The sequence below is a fragment of the Paralichthys olivaceus genome, chromosome 14 (genome assembly GCF_024713975.1).
Source record: "Paralichthys olivaceus isolate ysfri-2021 chromosome 14, ASM2471397v2, whole genome shotgun sequence".
Taxonomy (NCBI): domain Eukaryota; kingdom Metazoa; phylum Chordata; class Actinopteri; order Pleuronectiformes; family Paralichthyidae; genus Paralichthys; species Paralichthys olivaceus.
The window spans coordinates 7,225,008-7,241,362 of NC_091106.1; the positions used below are offsets into that span (position 1 = coordinate 7,225,008).

Genomic DNA, 16,355 nt, shown 5'->3' on the forward strand with positions numbered 1-16,355 from the left:
GGAACGCCTGGCCCATGTGTCTGGGTGTCATGCATGCTCATTGGCCGGGCAGCGCATGCTGTAAAGGGATTCCTCCTCCAGTGGTCCGTCAGAGACCCTCCGTCCTACAGAATTAGAATCCCCTTGTCGAGCCTCTCACAGACTAATATTAACACAGCGGATAAACAATGATAATCAATTCTGAAACAACTGGACACTGTAGAAAATACAGGGGGTAAAACATCCGGCAACAATTATCCTGATCTCAGGAGTTTTTTTTTTTATAGATAAAAAGCTTTGTTCGATGGTTATCTGAAGCAACATTGGAGCCAAGTGAAAATGTCTTCAGCTGTTTCAACGTGAATATGAAGGATATTGCTGCAGCAGGTTTAAGACAAAGTGATATAACCTCAGCAAGTATTTTAGCACATACCTGCACTAGAGACTCTGTTCTTGTGCTTCATAATAATACCTAATTATTGAAGAGAACATTTCTCAACATCCATATTTGAAATGTTGAATGGTGAAAAACAAAACCATCTCTGTGTCAAATGAAATGAATGACAATTGTTTATTTGAAAGATGAGGAGAACCATCTCTAAGACCACAGATGGAAACGAAAAGCAAATCTGAGCATCTGGTTACACTTAAAACAGTGTAGGACCTTGTATCAAATACTTCTATTCAAATAAAGCAAGAGCACAACGGAAAGACGTCCACTAATTACATCATGAACAGGCTACACATGTTAGAAAAAATTAATGCACAAGTATTCCAGACTCGGGTTTAAAACAATATTTGCATATGATTTGTTTAATTAAATCCTTGAAGCATCAGGTTCAGTATATTTACAGTTAATGGACGATTTAGGTGAGTTGTCAAAAAAAACTGAAGCACGGTTAGAGAGTTCTCAAACACTATTCTGTGGCTGTCTAAGCTTTCTGGCACTCTGTGTAAAGTCCTGGATGGGGATCCCTGCCACTCCTACATACAAGGCTGAAACAAACAAGTCACATTAAAGGTTACAAACTGACTAACATCTCAACAAAAGGGTCAAAACTTGTTAGTATAAAAAAACCTAAATGGCTCAGTGACTCAGACAGTATACAACATTAACAATGTCAGCTTGAACTCAATGCAATCTATATATATACATATATAAAAGAAAATAAATGATAAGTACTGCAAATCCTCTTTGGCGTAACTGGAAAGTACAATCCGGTTTACCAACCCAGTAAAGGCAACATGAAGAAGAGAATCATAGTTGAGGTCAATGACTTAGTTCCCATTTTTTTCCTCACTCATTTTTGTGTTGACTGTAGACAATGGTTTATACACACAAGGGCCGTAAACATGGGATTTGTAGTATTAACATAAGGAGAGTATTATTAGCAGCAATAGAAAGTCTCGATTAGCCCAGTTTATAGAAAAACGCACAAGACACTTCCATGTTAAAGGTTAGGAATGAGAAACCCTCCATCAGCGTATCTGCTGTCAGGATATCTGATCCAACAGACACCATGAAGGCACTGTTCACATGAGGAAACAGTCTGAGGACACACGGCAACATCCCACATATACTGAAGCTGGATGCATCATAGTCACAGAGGAAAGCACCATAATGGAAGTGTGTGTGCTTGTTTTTTCTTTTAGTGCAGTAAGATTAAGCGTCTGCTCAACAACTCAACATCATGTTCTCTTTGTTCTTCACAGTGTTGTGTGACCTTGAGTCGAGAGAGATGAAACTTACACATTGTTAACATTGTACCTAGTGCAGTGAGCGAACTTGTGATAAAGACATAAGAGGCACAGTAATAGTTCCGCAAACCCATGTGGCGATGGCGGCTCGGCTATCAGGAATCCTCGCTGGCCCGCTTGCGAGACTGGTCACCCCTGGAAAACAGGGAACAGTCCATTAGTGGTTTGAAGTAAAGTGCAAAACCCAAAGCCGCCTATATTAATGACCTGAGCCACTGAGGTTGTGTTTCAGCCTCAGTCTGTTTGTTTAATTGTCAACCCGGGTTCATGCAGAACTATTCAACCGATTTCTGAACTAAAAAAAGATGGGACACATGTACTTCACTTTCTCGAGCACTGAGGGATAGGGGATTTTCTTTACAGTTTTTACAGATTTCCCAGTGAATAATTCATGGATGTTGATGAAAAAGATCTGGTATATTTTGGGAACTGATGTCTGTGTAGAATTTGGTGCAGCTCGATTGAATTCCAGGGGACTGTTGGGCCCTGGTTGAGGTAGAATGACACTCAGCACTCTACTGAGTGCCATTCTAGTTGAGACTACAATCAGCCGATATGAAAACTGAAGAATGTGAAAACTGACCGTGGAAATCCGTTCATGGAGAGCTCCATCTGTAGCTTCTGGTCACGAGCAGCGTAGTCAGACAGCAGAGACTCCACGGTAGGAGGGTTGATTTGGGGAATAAACCCAGAGAAGAGAGCCGGGGCCAACTGGGCCCAATCTGCAGGAGGAAACAAAGAATCTATTACACAGAGGAGCAACTGTAGAGAAGCTGATTCTGTTGGAGGAATAAACAACTGTTCGTTTTGTTTGCATTAGCTTGAAGCTGAAATGACATTACAGCAGATACATACAAAATATTTCCGGCAGCCTAACAGATTAGAACAATAACCAATGCTCACCAGGTCGGAGGCTGTAGAGGCCATTCACTACACTGGCCATTGTAGATGGCTGCACTTTAAAGGGCATGGAATAAGCTTCAATGAGAAGAGCTAAACAAAAACAGAAGTCATTTGTTTACCGAGGTGCAGTGTCTTTACAGATTCACAAATACAAGCAAAGCCATCGGTGCTACAAATGAAGCGGGACACTCACGCATCAGTGTGTTCACATGTTTTTCTGCAACGTGATCAGCAAACAGCTTCATCAAATCGTCCCTCAGGTCTCTGTTCAGCTTTGACTCGATGTAGAACTTGTTCTGAAAACATTACATATGAAAACATTGAGAAACTGGGACATTAGTGGATATGGGTAACACTTATACTTGGTTGCACTGAACAGAATTTAATATCATAGGAGAGATGTTCCAATACCAGCATGGGAAAGGCCTCTGATTATGTCAGGTCGGGCATCGGTGAGTATGCAAATCTATGTACTGACCAAATACCATGTCTTAAAAGCATAATATTTTCACCCAGACAGAACTACAATTTTCTTTTCTCAGAAATCACTTTTTCTTTGACACTAGTAAAGAAGGCAACGTGTAACATATGCAAGATTTCAGTTTTGAGGCGTGGCACTAGTGTTGCCAATCAAAACACTAGTTGACAAAATGATAGCAGGCGTCACTTCCATACAGGGTTAGAAGTTTAAAGCACTTAAATATGATATCTAAGTTGTTATCTTTTTAAATGCAATGTCAGGATTGGTACTCGATATCAGCCGATACACAAAGTCCAGGTATCAGATTCTTTATCAGAAAGAGAACTATGGTATTGGAACAAATCATACATTCATATTTGTTGAAGATATAAAAAAGATGCATACCAAGTACATAAATACAGGAACTATACACTGAAGAGAAGCTGTGTATTGGTTCAGTGCAACGTTGAAGTTCTCAATGAAGTTTTCAGGGGAGCTGGCCTGCAAAATAATAATCATAAACGTGTGGGTTTAATAAATTGTTTCTGTATGTAACTCATATGATATATCTGCTCATGTTTGGGTTGACTTACTTGTAGACGTGTGGAAACATGCTGCAGATGAGTTGTTATTTTTGACATCAAATCGTTGTAGAGCAGCTCAGAGTGCTGCTGACACACACACTTGTAGATGTAACTAGGAAAACAAAGTGGAATGGAATCTTAACCCACGGCAGCTTTGTGGATCTCTGCAGGAATCACACACTGTAGGAAAGGACACAGGTGTGCGTTTGTTCAACAGGTTTACCTGTAGATCTGTGCATAGGAGACAGAGATGTGGTCTGTGGGGTTCTGAATCAGCAGGCGATCAATGGCCTTCTCAAGGTTTGGCCAGTGGTTCTTCCTGTAGTCCTCAACTGCCATGGCATTCAGGACTGAGAGAAAAGAGGGGAGATGCATGATGGGAAATGTATTTAAGTCTGGTAAAAGCCATCCGAAAACAGCACTGTGGGTGAAGACTCACTTCTAGGATTAAGGTTGGAGTTAGGTTTAGTTAGGGATATGATAAAAGTTAGAACTAGGCAGATAGGCCTGATGGTTAGGATTAGGGGCTAAGGCATGCATTACTGCAATGGACTCCCTCACTAGATGTGAAGGATTCCGTGTGTGTCTGTGTTTCCAGGTATTACTCATCATTTGTTTACACAGACACGTAATGGGGACATAAATCAAATGCCCAGATGTAAGGGTAGGTTTTAGGTTAGACAAGTAGTAAGGTTAGACTCTTCAGGAAATCAATGCAGTTCATGCAAACATGAACCACCTTCCTTCTTTACACTGTGAACTTCTACAGCAGGTTAAAGGAAGGCTTTGGTTTGGACCAGATCTTTCACAGTGATGCATTTCTACAATGCTCTGCATTGAAGAACAATGGAGGGTGATCGGTGTGTAGTGATTGCAGAGTGACTACATGACACCAGGCCCTGCTGTCTGTCCTCAAGTCAACTTACGGAACTTGGAGGTAGAGTCGAGGGTGAATTTCCCCTCTACAGCCGCAGGCAGAGCTGCACAGTCGGTCTCGCTGACCTCGCTGCTCTCGCTCCCTGAATCCGAGTCCATGAACTTTGACCCACCGGTGCTGCTGCTGCTGCCGGACCACTGCTTCCCTCGCCGGCTCCCCGCTTCTCCCCCACTCGGCACCGGCTGCGGGACCGTCGTAACATCCGACAGGCGGCTGCTGAGATACGTGCGGGCTTTGCCGCTGCCGCTCGCACAATAGTTGTGGTTGTGGTCGTCTTTCACGTCCAGACTGTCGTCCTCCATGGCCTCCATGTTCACAACCGGACCTGTGCGCCGAAGCCTGGCGTCACCAGGCGACAGAGGACATGTCGGATGGCAAAATACCGATCAAGAGAGGAACTGTCAGGCGCGTGTGGTTGTGACCATCTCGGTGTTGCTGTTGTTGACTGATTTTCTTTACGACATGTCGTAAAATGGGACAGCTGACTGAACGCAGCGGCTTCTGGAAAGTGTAGTTCCAAAGACTGGGCGGATGAACAAAGTTCCCAGGTTCATGTAAACAAGTGAATATAAACGAACCTAATTTATATACTATAGGATATATATAAAATAAAAGCAAAATGAATAAATACATAAATGTACAAAAATAATGTCTTTATATACAGTATATACTGTAAACAGATTGGCTTGATATTACAGCAAAATGTCAAATTACCCTACTACACAAGTAGGACGCGTAGGGATAGTTACATCAAACTTGATTTTTCTTGTGCAACGGTATCAGTCAGTGACGCACATGAAATACTTAAATGTTGCACTGATCTGCTATTATAAGCCACTTCGCTCTGAATGTGTCTTTGAACGCACCATAGAGGAAAGAGGAACCGCCATGGTGAGTTCACGGACACGAGGTGGCGCAATGTTCACGTCTTCTTGCCAGCACTGAGGACTTTCACTGTGAACAAGTGCATTTGAGAGAACAGAAACGATGAGTGCTCACTGTTTTTCAATCTTGCTTTTACTGAGAACCCCAGAAGAAATAACAACTATAACGATGTAAAAATTTCTCATTTCCTCGAACCGTAAACAAAAACATGACCTTGTAAACGGCATGTGAACGTCGGTGAAGACATTAATCCAACACATTGGCTCAAACATGTCTCATCTACCAACATGAAATCTTTACAGGCAGCAGACGTCTCCACACCAAGAAGGAAACCGTTTAAACTTTGTAGTCTATGAAAAATGCCAGAAGCAACACCAGTTTTGTAAGGAGGAAATAAAAAGTGCCGCACTTCAATGTGAACGCATTGAATATATTCCTAAGGCTTAATATGACAATGTAATATAACTTTGTACAGATAAAACCATCTACTCTTTGATGAGTATGTCTCACATCAGAGTATAAAAATAAGAGGCTTGACCATAAAAAGTAGCTGCCACATATCTGAAGGAACACCTTGTCAATAGTTTGATTTTTTCGAAGATGACAGATTAAACATACAAAGCTTATGATGAAGTAGGAGCGTGTGGATTAAGTGTTCTTTGGTCTAAAATTAAAGTACTGTTCCTTTTTTCCCAGCATTCACCCTCGTGAAAACAGCAGAGCTGAACTTCTTGTATTGCGAGTTAGACTGTGACTTCAAATAAACCCTCTGATTTATGTATGTGTCTGAAACTCATAGTACCCACTAGTTAGCAGGCAGTAGGTTTACATATTTACATGTTTCCCAGTGGTAACATAAACCAACTCTACAACACATCATTGGATCACAGTTGACGTCTACGATTGAGATTGACATGTCTTTGCTTGTAATTACTGCCATTTAGGAATTAAAGCTTGATCTAGTGTTGCATCTGTGGTATGCTGCAGTAGATGAGAGCATCAGCTAAATTCAGCACATGGAAGAAAACCTTGAAAACAAAAAAACACAGCTACTGCATTCTATTTAGTAAGTAGCATACAGTATGAGGTTTCAGACACAATGCAAGTGACCAAACAGAGCACAGAAAAAGAAACAAAAAACTGATGCATATTCACACAAAGTTGTCACACAATTTCAACTTTATGAAAAATAATAGTAAGGTAAAAGTCAAAAATATACGAAACATATATATATAGACAATTAGTGCTTTGTTGACTATGTACTTTTCATTTAAAGATGTGTGGTGCTTGGAGTCTTTTCAGAAGTATTGTCTGTCTGCACACTCGGGATGGCCTTGTTGGCTTTTGTGTGTTGAATTGTGTCTATGAGGCATGCCTCGCCATCCGCTGCTAGTGTGCCGGCCTCCTCTGGCTCGCTGTCTTCTTCCACCTCATCTGCGCTGCATTCAGACTCATCACTGTCACTGCCACAGGAGCTCGACGTCTCATCCTCAGAGTCGGAGTAGACCTCGGCGCCGTGGAAGATGTAGTGATTTGGAGTTTGAAACAGGTACTGGCCTGCTGTGGGAAACAACACAATTTACTGATACGTGAAATCAACATTTGAAGAAAATCTACCATTGTCTATCTGGCTTCTATCTACTCAGTCATAGGTAATTTTTTGGGGGGGATTGAAGAATGTATCTGAACACTGAATGAGGGAAAAAGATAGTGTTGAGCCTGATGAATGGTTGAGCACCTGTGTAAACACATCCAACTTCTCACTTTACAAAAAATTAAATACATGAAAAGTATTTGTATTATAGGAAATACTTTGGTCTCTCCACCCTGGTCTAATGCTTACTCTCAAGGCGTTTGCTGATTGGACTTCTGTTGATTCGACTCATCCAGCATCGTCTTCGAAATTCAAGGCTGGAGGTTTGGTATTTCACTTCAGCAACCTCCTCTTTTGGTGTGTCTTCTGCTGGTAACTCTGGCGACTCAGCCGTCTCCTCGCTGGGAGACTGAGCATTTGGACAAGGCTCTGGAGGTGTAACATTATTATGAGCGGTCTCTGTGACATTCAGACTTTCTGTCTCCTCTGAAGACTTAATTACTGAGTCTGTGCTGTGCTGCCTCTGCTCCTCCTGAGCTGCATTGCTGGAAGCAGGCAAGGCCTCGCTTGGTGGCTGTTCAGGTAACCGTGGGGGTTTCTCCGTGATCTCAGTGAGTCTTACAGTGTTGTAGCAGAGCTGCTCAAAGTCTCCACCCAATCGATGACAGAGCTCATTGACAATGACATCACAGTCCCCAAGTAGCTCCACGTCAAAGTTGAGGTGAGGCAGCTGTTCCCTATTGATCAAGACCTGAGGCACTTCATGAGGAATGGAGTCTGAGGAGGATAAATAGAAAACAGTTATGGATTGTATTATCAGATTTACTGGTTATTGCATGCATGTTACAGAAAATTCATTTATCTGAAGAAAACGTACTTGGGATGAGGGCGACTGGTCGAACTTTAAGAGAAGAACCAATGACAATCAGGAGGTCGACCTCATCTTTATCCTGCTTCATGGCTCTGTGGAACATTTCTGGAAGATTCTCGCCGAAGAAGACGATGTCAGGCTTCATGATTGCCAGGGGAATGTCTGGACACCGTGGACAATGAGGGACAACCTGCAAGAAGAATGTATTATATCAGCAATACTTAAAAATAAGCTGAAGACGGACAATGGATGGATAATTTACCTAACACCACCACAAACTCAAAAATGATTATAGAGTTACTGACGATGATTGATGGTTACAATTACAATGTTTAAAATGGATAATGTATTTAAGAAATCAGATTTAATATTATTCAGATACTTTTTTCACAGATCATTTGATTTCTCAAGTTTTTTTTACATCACAGCTAGAGCCCATAACTTAACTTCTATCTACTGTAAAAAGGGCCAATTCATTTTAATTAATTTTCTCCTTCTAGTCATGTTTGATTCAACCCTGGAATGTCTCAGTGCTGCATCAGTTTTTAAATCAGTTACCCACTTCACAGATCTGCTTCTTAGACATAAAACATTATTCACTAGAAGTTGCTTGTTAAGAGTATTTGTATGGATTATCTCTGAAGTGTAAGATGTTACTACTGGGCAACACGGTGTTGTGGATTTTTCCTCAACGGTATCTTCTTTGTTTTAATTGTTGCAGGAGTTGCTTAAAATGAAGTGTATGTTTTACGGATGTCTGGATCTGTGGGAGATACTTTACTCAAACTGTAGTGTCTAGTGACGTATATGATGCAGTATGTAATAATACTGAATGTGAATGTGTTATACTGGATGATTTTGTAATAAATAAATACCTGGTTAAAGATGTCTTCCCTTATAGCCTCACAATCCACTGTGTGTTTACAGACGAGACAGGATGCCGTTGCAAACGACCCTGAAATAAAAGACATATTAATGGACTTTTAACACCACCCTGGGGAGAAATGCATAGAAAATAAGCAGGATTCAAGATGAGCAGCTTTACTTACCATGACACTGGATAATCCGCTGAACTCCAGCCACTTGTTCTAACGTGTCGATGTTTTGTGTGTAGTTGCGCAAAAGCTTCCCTCGCTTATCAAGCATGGAAATGAATTTATGACAGGGTGAAGGCTGGAACTGACCAGGGTAGATCTCCTGTAAGAAAGAGGATGCATTGAAATAAGTTCACTATAGTCATGTAAATCAATCCTTTTCTACACCCTCCATCTTTTTAAACCCTTGTTATATTCAAAGCCTGAATATGTTTAGTCTTAGAACAACAAAAAGGCCCTTTAACTTTAAATAAATACAATAACAGCTTAAAGGATGAAGACCAAGTGATATGATTTCTATGTTCAGTCTGAAAGTGTCAAGACTTTCTAGTAGCTTCTCTTTCCCTCTATGAACAAAACCCTATAAAATAATAAAATGGGAGAACAGATCCAAGTGAGTGTAAACATATTCATGAATAAATCTGCAGCAACATGCAATGATTTTTTTGGAGCCTATTAAGTTTTGAACTACATACACCTGAATCTTTGTCAGTGGCAATCAAATCATGAGTAAATGGACACAATGTACAAACCTTAGCGAACTTGAAAAACGGTCTTGGGTCCCGTCTGAAGTATTCAATGTCAAACATAGCTTGAGGGTCTGGAAGATCGGGGAAATCTACAGCGAGCCGTGCATAAATTCCATCTCTGGAGCGAAAGTCTGGTATTCCACATGAAACAGACACCTGCACAAATAGCATAGAACCATTCTGATTTAATAGCATGGACACTGAAACTACATATCAAACACATGGTAATATAAACAGTGCAGCTGTAATATACTACAGTAAACACATACCCCAGCACCAGTCAGCACAAGGATCCTTTTACTTTCATGAAGTAGCCTAACAACATCTTCCAAGGTGTTAATGTCCTTCCGCTTCTTTCTTTTTGGAGGTTCTGAGATGTTGATGATGATCTGCCACAGTGTCATGTCGTCTAAATCTGGTGGGAGCACAGTCTCTGGCAGCAAATCCCTCAGAATGGTCCTGGGATCGGTCTCTCTGATGTGTTGTTGGATGAAGCTGTATGAACCTGGGCAAGAATACAACATCTCAGGACGACTTGTTTTCCAACATGTACATATTGTACCACTACCTGCAGTTACAATGTGGCTCACAATGTTTCTTAGGTGGTAGAAGGTGCAGGGAACTGTTTTTTGTTAATTGCAACACACTCATGGAGTTACCTAACTGCGGTTGAGGAGTCCAGTCGCTGGAGCTTGCATGTGAGGATCTGTCATCTTCCTCGTTGTTGTGGTCGGGTGTGACAGCCAGACCGTTCGAGAGGAAATCATCGTGCTCGTGGAAATCTGTGCACACATAAGTTCCGACACAAGAAGAAATAAAACCAAAGATAAGTTGTGTCGATCTCTGAGAAGCAACATGATCAGTCACGTCCACTTTCCATGACAACTACCAGTGGTGCAACCGTTGCAACGTTAACTTCAGAGAGCGTTAGTGGGAAAAGGGCTAATAAATGCTAAGCTGCTAACAAAGTTTAGAAAGGGAATAAGTTTGCGCATTAGTTTTCTCTCTGTTTGTCAGAAATGACTCAGAAAAGTCAAAGTGTTCGTCTAGAGAAGAACTCGCCTCTCTACAAACACATATTCTACTTTACAACATTAGCCAGTGAACGTTAACTTCTCTGGGTGTTTCACGTTCAGCTAACTCGCCGGTGAAGTTGGTAAAACCAGCTGTTGTTGAGTGGCTGAAATAAAAAACGTTGGTTCTCTCACCGGCTCCCTCCTCTGTCGTCCCCAGCACCGCGCTGAGGTCGAGCCTCACGGCGGGTCTGTGCTGCTCGGAGAGCACCAGTCCATTGTTGTCTCCGCCTAGCGCCGCCGGGGCCTGCTCTGACTCTACCGCCATCACCGGCTTCGCTTCCTTCTCCGCTGGATGCGGACAATTCACCGCCGCCTCCCAGCTCTCTGTGCCCGCGGAAACGCACGATAATTGGTCTGCGTCTGAGACTTTGAGTCCGCAGTCGGTTCCCGGACTCATTTTGGATCTTTTCGCAGCAGGTTCGTCCATTTCGGAGGCGCCCGAAAGGCCCGTTTCGAGGCTGCTCTCACCGTCCGCCATCTTCAGCCGCAGAGCCACTGAGCCTTCCTCCTGGACAGCTGGCTCATTTGCATACAGCACGTGACCCGCTCTCCACCAATCGCGACGAGCAGAACGTCCCTGACTGACGTCGATGACGTGAAACCATAACAAAAATATTGCTGCCTTCAAAGACCGTCCGGTCAATTTCATTTAAAGGAGAAAGGTTTTAGACCTACTCACCTGTTTGACATACGCAGAAAACCAGGAGGACCATACAGAGTGCTGCTTAAAGGTTCAGTGTGTAGAATTTTGTGATATCTAGTGTTGAAATTGCAAGTTGCAGCTGAACACCCCTCACCTCACCCTGTCCTTCCAAACATAAAAAAGAAACTGTTGTAGACTTTAATTGTCATAAAAATTCAAAAGCTGTTAGGTTTGTCCAGTTTGGACTAATGTAAAAAAACATGGCGGCCTCTGTAGAGAGGGTCCTTGATGTAAAAAAAGTATTTGAATATAAAGGGCCTTTTCTGGTGTAAAGAAAACTACAATCATACAATTCAGATGAAACAAACTTGTGAAAACATCATGAGAATTATTCTACATTCAATTTCTGCCAATAGTTCCCTCTTACCTAAATCTTACACACTGGACCTTTAAAGCTGTTCACTGTAATGCCACCTATTTATTTGTTTATCATAGATGCTGATATTCATTTTCAGCCAAGATGATGTTAAAATGATTTCTCAGTAGTGGATCTGGGACTCTTGTTAAACGGTGGGGACGGGACAGGGACTCTCCGGCCCTGCAGCTTGATCATATTAGCGTTCAAGTAAGAACCTGTGAATGAATTCACAACATTTGCCAATAAAACACAGACTTTTTTTGATGTACAGTTTGTTCCATTTCAATAAATCTCTTTAATATTTTTTGTATTAAGATAAGATAAAAATAAGACAGTAGAATGACGACGAAATAATAATAGAAATAGAATTAAAAAGTAAGCTACATGAGAAATTAATCTAATACTAAACTAAAGTGGTAGAAAATGGTAATGATAATATGAAGAAGTAATATTACACATGATATTAAACATAATATGAATTATATGAATGTGATATTACACATTAATAATAATATTGCACATGAATAGTAACATCAATCTATCACGATGTCAACATTGTGTTTTCTAATTATTTAAACTTGCTCTCTGCCATTGTGTCTTGCCTCTTGCGAATGGTCGATAGTGGGACTTTGAGGCGGACACTTGAACGCACCACACGTCATATGTTAAAAGGACAGCTCATTTTTCTCCAGAACTCAGGACAGACCACACTTTGAATGTTGCTCCATCAGTCACTTCGCTGACAAAACAATTACAAGATATACTTTGGTAAATGATCGGTGAGTCAGCAGCGGGGGCAGGAGACTATCAGTCACACAAGCTGTGATTCAGGGTGGAAGACAAGCTGCTCCGTTAGAAAACACACCTTTCCACCAACACATTTATGGAGGCTGTGTTGAACTGCAAACCAGAGGACCTGGAGGATTACTACTGGTTACTGGGCTGCGATGAGCTGTCCTCGGTAAGTTTTGGCTGGTTGGTTGTTGGGTCTGGGCTCAGACTATTTTCTGGGTGACTTAATAACGATTGTCTAGATTTACAAACCAAAACATACGTGATTTATGAGTTTGTTAATAAAATGCTCGATGAGTTGAAGCGAATGGCAACATGTGTGATATTGTACTAAACTGATCATGGATTGAATAAACGCCAGAGAGTAGTCTGACCCAACAGAGACCTGTTGATGCTCCAGGAGATAAGAATGAACTCATGCGTCATCCTCTGTTGTACAGTTTCAGAATGAGCCATTCATATTTCACTCTTCATGTGTCGCGACATGTGATGCACGCACAGCAGTATATTTATACACATATAGTTATCAATGCAAGGTCTGACTGGAGCAACATCCATGATGACGACATCAGTGCAAACCTAATTGGGATGATTATGATGAAGATGATGATGATTTTTATTCATTTAAAATGTTGTTGGCAACCTTAAGAACGAAGCTTGTGTCATAGGAAGTTAACGGGGCCAAAAAATAAAGGGGCAGTGTCCTTAACATGTTGTATGTGAAAGAAATTGGTTTGAATTGTTGTTGTGGACTCTCAGTCACAGAAACGTGTGCAAATGTAAAACATGTTTTTGCCAAAGTGAAAACTGTCCCTCCAAAATAGAATAAGTGACTGATTCCTGAAGTTCAAATATTGACATTGGCAAAAGAACATTACAATTATTTATTTATTTTCCCCCTTTCAGACTGAGCAGATTCTCAATGAATACAAGATCCGAGCCTTGGCCTGCCACCCAGACAAACATCTAGACAACCCGAGAGCAGGTAAATACTGTGCTGTAACACACTGGTGTGTATTCAAAAGGAATTTATTTAAATAAACGGGACACTTTGAATAGCCAGAAGTGTGATTTGAAGACAAGATTTACCAGATTTATAACTTTAACCATTTTTTAAATAATTGTACTTCACTTTTCTTACTGAGACCGTAGTTTCTGTCTTCATTTCAAAGCAGATATTGTTAACGGAATCTTACTTATCCTGGTATTTTCTTTCTTTGTGACAGTGGCAGATTTCCAAAAACTACAAGAGGCCAAAGAGATTTTATGCAATGAAACCAAAAGGAAAAACTATGACCTTTGGAAAAGAAGTGGGGTTCTGATGTCATTCCATGACTGGCAAGCCTTGGAAGACTCTGTGAAAACTGTATGTAGTGTCTTGTCTTTGGTACAGATTGTTTTATTTTTTTAAAACACTGGGTAATGTGTATAACAAGAATTCCAAGTGATATGACTGTTTTTTTCAGTCAATGCACTGGGTTGTGAGAGACAAGAAGGAACCGATGCTGGAGGCCTCAAAAGCAGAAAAGACCGTCACTTCCCAAGCAGAAGATGTTCACTGTGAGCAGGAAGCAGCAGGGGTCTCCTCAAGTAAGTATTTCAAAATGTCCTCAAAGCATTGGACAGAAAATAATCCCACATGAGTTTTTATTGATTATACTTGAAGCGCAAAGCAGCGCATTAAACAAAGCAAAACTGAAAGTACGGGTGTTAAAGTGGCCATTCAGGGCAGATATCCTGGTTTTAAACAGTGCCTTTATAACATCTTTATTTTCTGTACTTAAAGAATTAAGATTCCCTCTGACTATGAAGGACTGAAACTGATTTAATTTAATCCCTTACGTTATTTGATTTATAGGTGTTATTTCTAACAATTCGGTGTTTGTACACCATATCCAATAAAACTAACAGACTCTCTCTCATCACTCTTCAGGTGATTACTGCCATCGGCGTTTCCGTTGGGCTGCTGACTCTCCATCCAATCTCCTGCAGAAGTTTAGAAATTATGAAATCTAAATATATCAGCAGCTCAATTTGATTATATTGTGTTTGTGCCTTCTTCTGCTCACTTGTTCACTTGGGACCCTGCTTAGTGTGATGTCACTGTTTGTGAATATGGTCTGGATGTAATACCACTCAACTTGCAGGAAACCATCAACTCTAAATGTGTCTGTCGCAGATCTGTCGGAAATCTGATGTTGGGTATTGATTCATGTGATTATGTGAGTAATGTATGTTGTTATATGTCTTGCTGTTGATTACATTCATTCACACACAAAGGATGAATATGTTTATGCCTAATGTAATGTGTATGTGTATGTTTGTGTTGCAGTTGGGTTCATAATGTTGGCAAAATAAACGGAAACATGTCACATACACTTGTGTGCATTACTTAATGTCCTCAGCTGTAATGGAGGCTATAAAATCATTATTTCTACTGGTATTAGAACATCCCACTACTAGTGTGCATCTGCATGGCATCATTACACCTAACTGTGATTTTCAGTTGAAATATAGGACCACAAACTTCAACCTTCAGTAACTCTGAACTCTATGAGTTAGTACAGGAAGTAATTCAAAGCATCTCAAACCTTTAATCTAAACATAAAATTAGTTAATGAATCTAACGAAATGGATTCCAAACGTTAAGTGTCAGTGGGTTCAGAGGTCAATCAAATGAATTGTTTCCATTACTGACTGTATCAGATATTTGATTGTAAGGAGCATGTAAGCGTCTGCCCCTGAGTTAGCTGTACTGCAAATGATCTTAAATGAATAAAGGCTGGCTCTTTTCTGGAAAAAAATTGTTTAGTGACTTCATGGGCTTTGAAGAAATCCGAGATTACTTTAAAGACATGACTAACCCACTATCACCACCATTAACTATATTATTATTTTAGTTAGTGCCCAATATTATCTTCACCATGTTCTTCATTTGAGCATCAGACAGAAAAATCTATCCATCCGTCCTTAGTGCCGCTTATCCTTTTGGGTTGCCAGGGGCTGGAGCTAATCCCAGCTGACATTGGGTGAGAAGGGGCTACACCTTGTAGAGGTGAATCACATGACCTACTTACAGAGGTAACACACATTCATATTCATACCTATGGTCAGTTTTGAGTCTCCAATTATACACTGAAAAAATAATAACGATATATAAAAAGTAAAAATGGGTGGTTGTTGAGCCCTGTAATTAAAGTCCCTCGCCCATAGAGGACGCTGCACCCTTACTTCCAGCGTCAACAACAGTGGATAGATAGATAGATTACTTTATTCATCCCCGAAGGGAAATGCAGTCGTCATAGCAGCTGGTATATTTGAATACAATAAAATACAATACAATAGAATAAAATAAAATATTGAGGTAGAAAGAATAAAAACAGAAACACAAGATGAATAGGTAGATAAGATAACGTGCAGTGGCAATATGATGGTAATAGTACTGATGATATGATGGTAATGTAATTGTTAGACAGTATATAAAAATAGTACAGTATATATAGTATATAATATAACATAATATATATTTATATAGATAGTAATTATACCAATATAATAGCAGTATATAGTAATAGTACACCCACAGATTGTAGACTGTGCAGCACAGCAGGGGGCGTGGACCTATAGTTGGGCAAATATCTATCTATCTATCCATCCATCCACTCATCTATACGTCCGTCCATCTATCTATCTGTCTATCTATCCTATCTATCCATCCATCCATACGTCCATCTATCTATCTATCCATACGTCTATCTATCTATACGTCCATCTATCTATCCATACGTCTATCTATCCATTCGTCTATCTATCTATCTATCTAACACTTTT

At 40.6% G+C, this 16,355-nt stretch overlaps 3 protein-coding genes across 5 annotated transcripts; 1 reads left to right on the forward strand and 2 right to left on the reverse strand.

The window, feature by feature from the left end:
* Positions 1–526: 526 nt before the first annotated feature.
* cacul1 (CDK2 associated cullin domain 1) lies at positions 527–5,071 on the reverse strand. Of its 2 annotated transcripts, none has more exons than XM_020094392.2 (8): positions 4,734–5,071; positions 3,908–4,034; positions 3,694–3,796; positions 3,506–3,601; positions 2,834–2,936; positions 2,641–2,730; positions 2,321–2,459; positions 527–1,872 (listed from the first exon to the last, which is right to left on the reverse strand). In XM_020094392.2, exons 1-8 carry the CDS (start codon positions 4,930–4,932, stop codon positions 1,833–1,835), a joined length of 897 nt encoding a protein of 298 aa, XP_019949951.2. In that variant the 5' UTR covers positions 4,933–5,071; the 3' UTR covers positions 527–1,832. The 2 variants fall into 2 exon arrangements, with proteins under 2 accessions (XP_019949951.2, XP_019949942.2); XM_020094383.2 differs by having other exon boundaries at positions 4,611–5,071.
* Positions 5,072–5,620: 549 nt separating this feature from the next.
* On the reverse strand, positions 5,621–11,335 carry sirt1 (sirtuin 1). 2 transcript variants are annotated; one of them, XM_020094370.2, is made up of 9 exons: positions 10,804–11,335; positions 10,255–10,377; positions 9,865–10,100; positions 9,599–9,751; positions 9,021–9,168; positions 8,847–8,926; positions 7,978–8,161; positions 7,350–7,877; positions 5,621–7,066 (listed from the first exon to the last, which is right to left on the reverse strand). In XM_020094370.2, exons 1-9 carry the CDS (start codon positions 11,318–11,320, stop codon positions 6,777–6,779), a joined length of 2,259 nt encoding a protein of 752 aa, XP_019949929.2. In that variant the 5' UTR covers positions 11,321–11,335; the 3' UTR covers positions 5,621–6,776. The 2 variants fall into 2 exon arrangements, with proteins under 2 accessions (XP_019949929.2, XP_069395367.1); XM_069539266.1 differs by having other exon boundaries at positions 5,621–7,063; positions 10,804–11,205.
* A 1,037-nt stretch (positions 11,336–12,372) lies between these two features.
* Positions 12,373–14,900, forward strand: dnajc12 (DnaJ (Hsp40) homolog, subfamily C, member 12). Its single transcript, XM_020090184.2, has 5 exons — positions 12,373–12,693; positions 13,431–13,509; positions 13,751–13,890; positions 13,991–14,114; positions 14,458–14,900. Exons 1-5 carry the CDS (start codon positions 12,616–12,618, stop codon positions 14,538–14,540), a joined length of 504 nt encoding a protein of 167 aa, XP_019945743.2. The 5' UTR covers positions 12,373–12,615; the 3' UTR covers positions 14,541–14,900.
* The last annotated feature ends 1,455 nt before the right edge of the window (positions 14,901–16,355 follow it).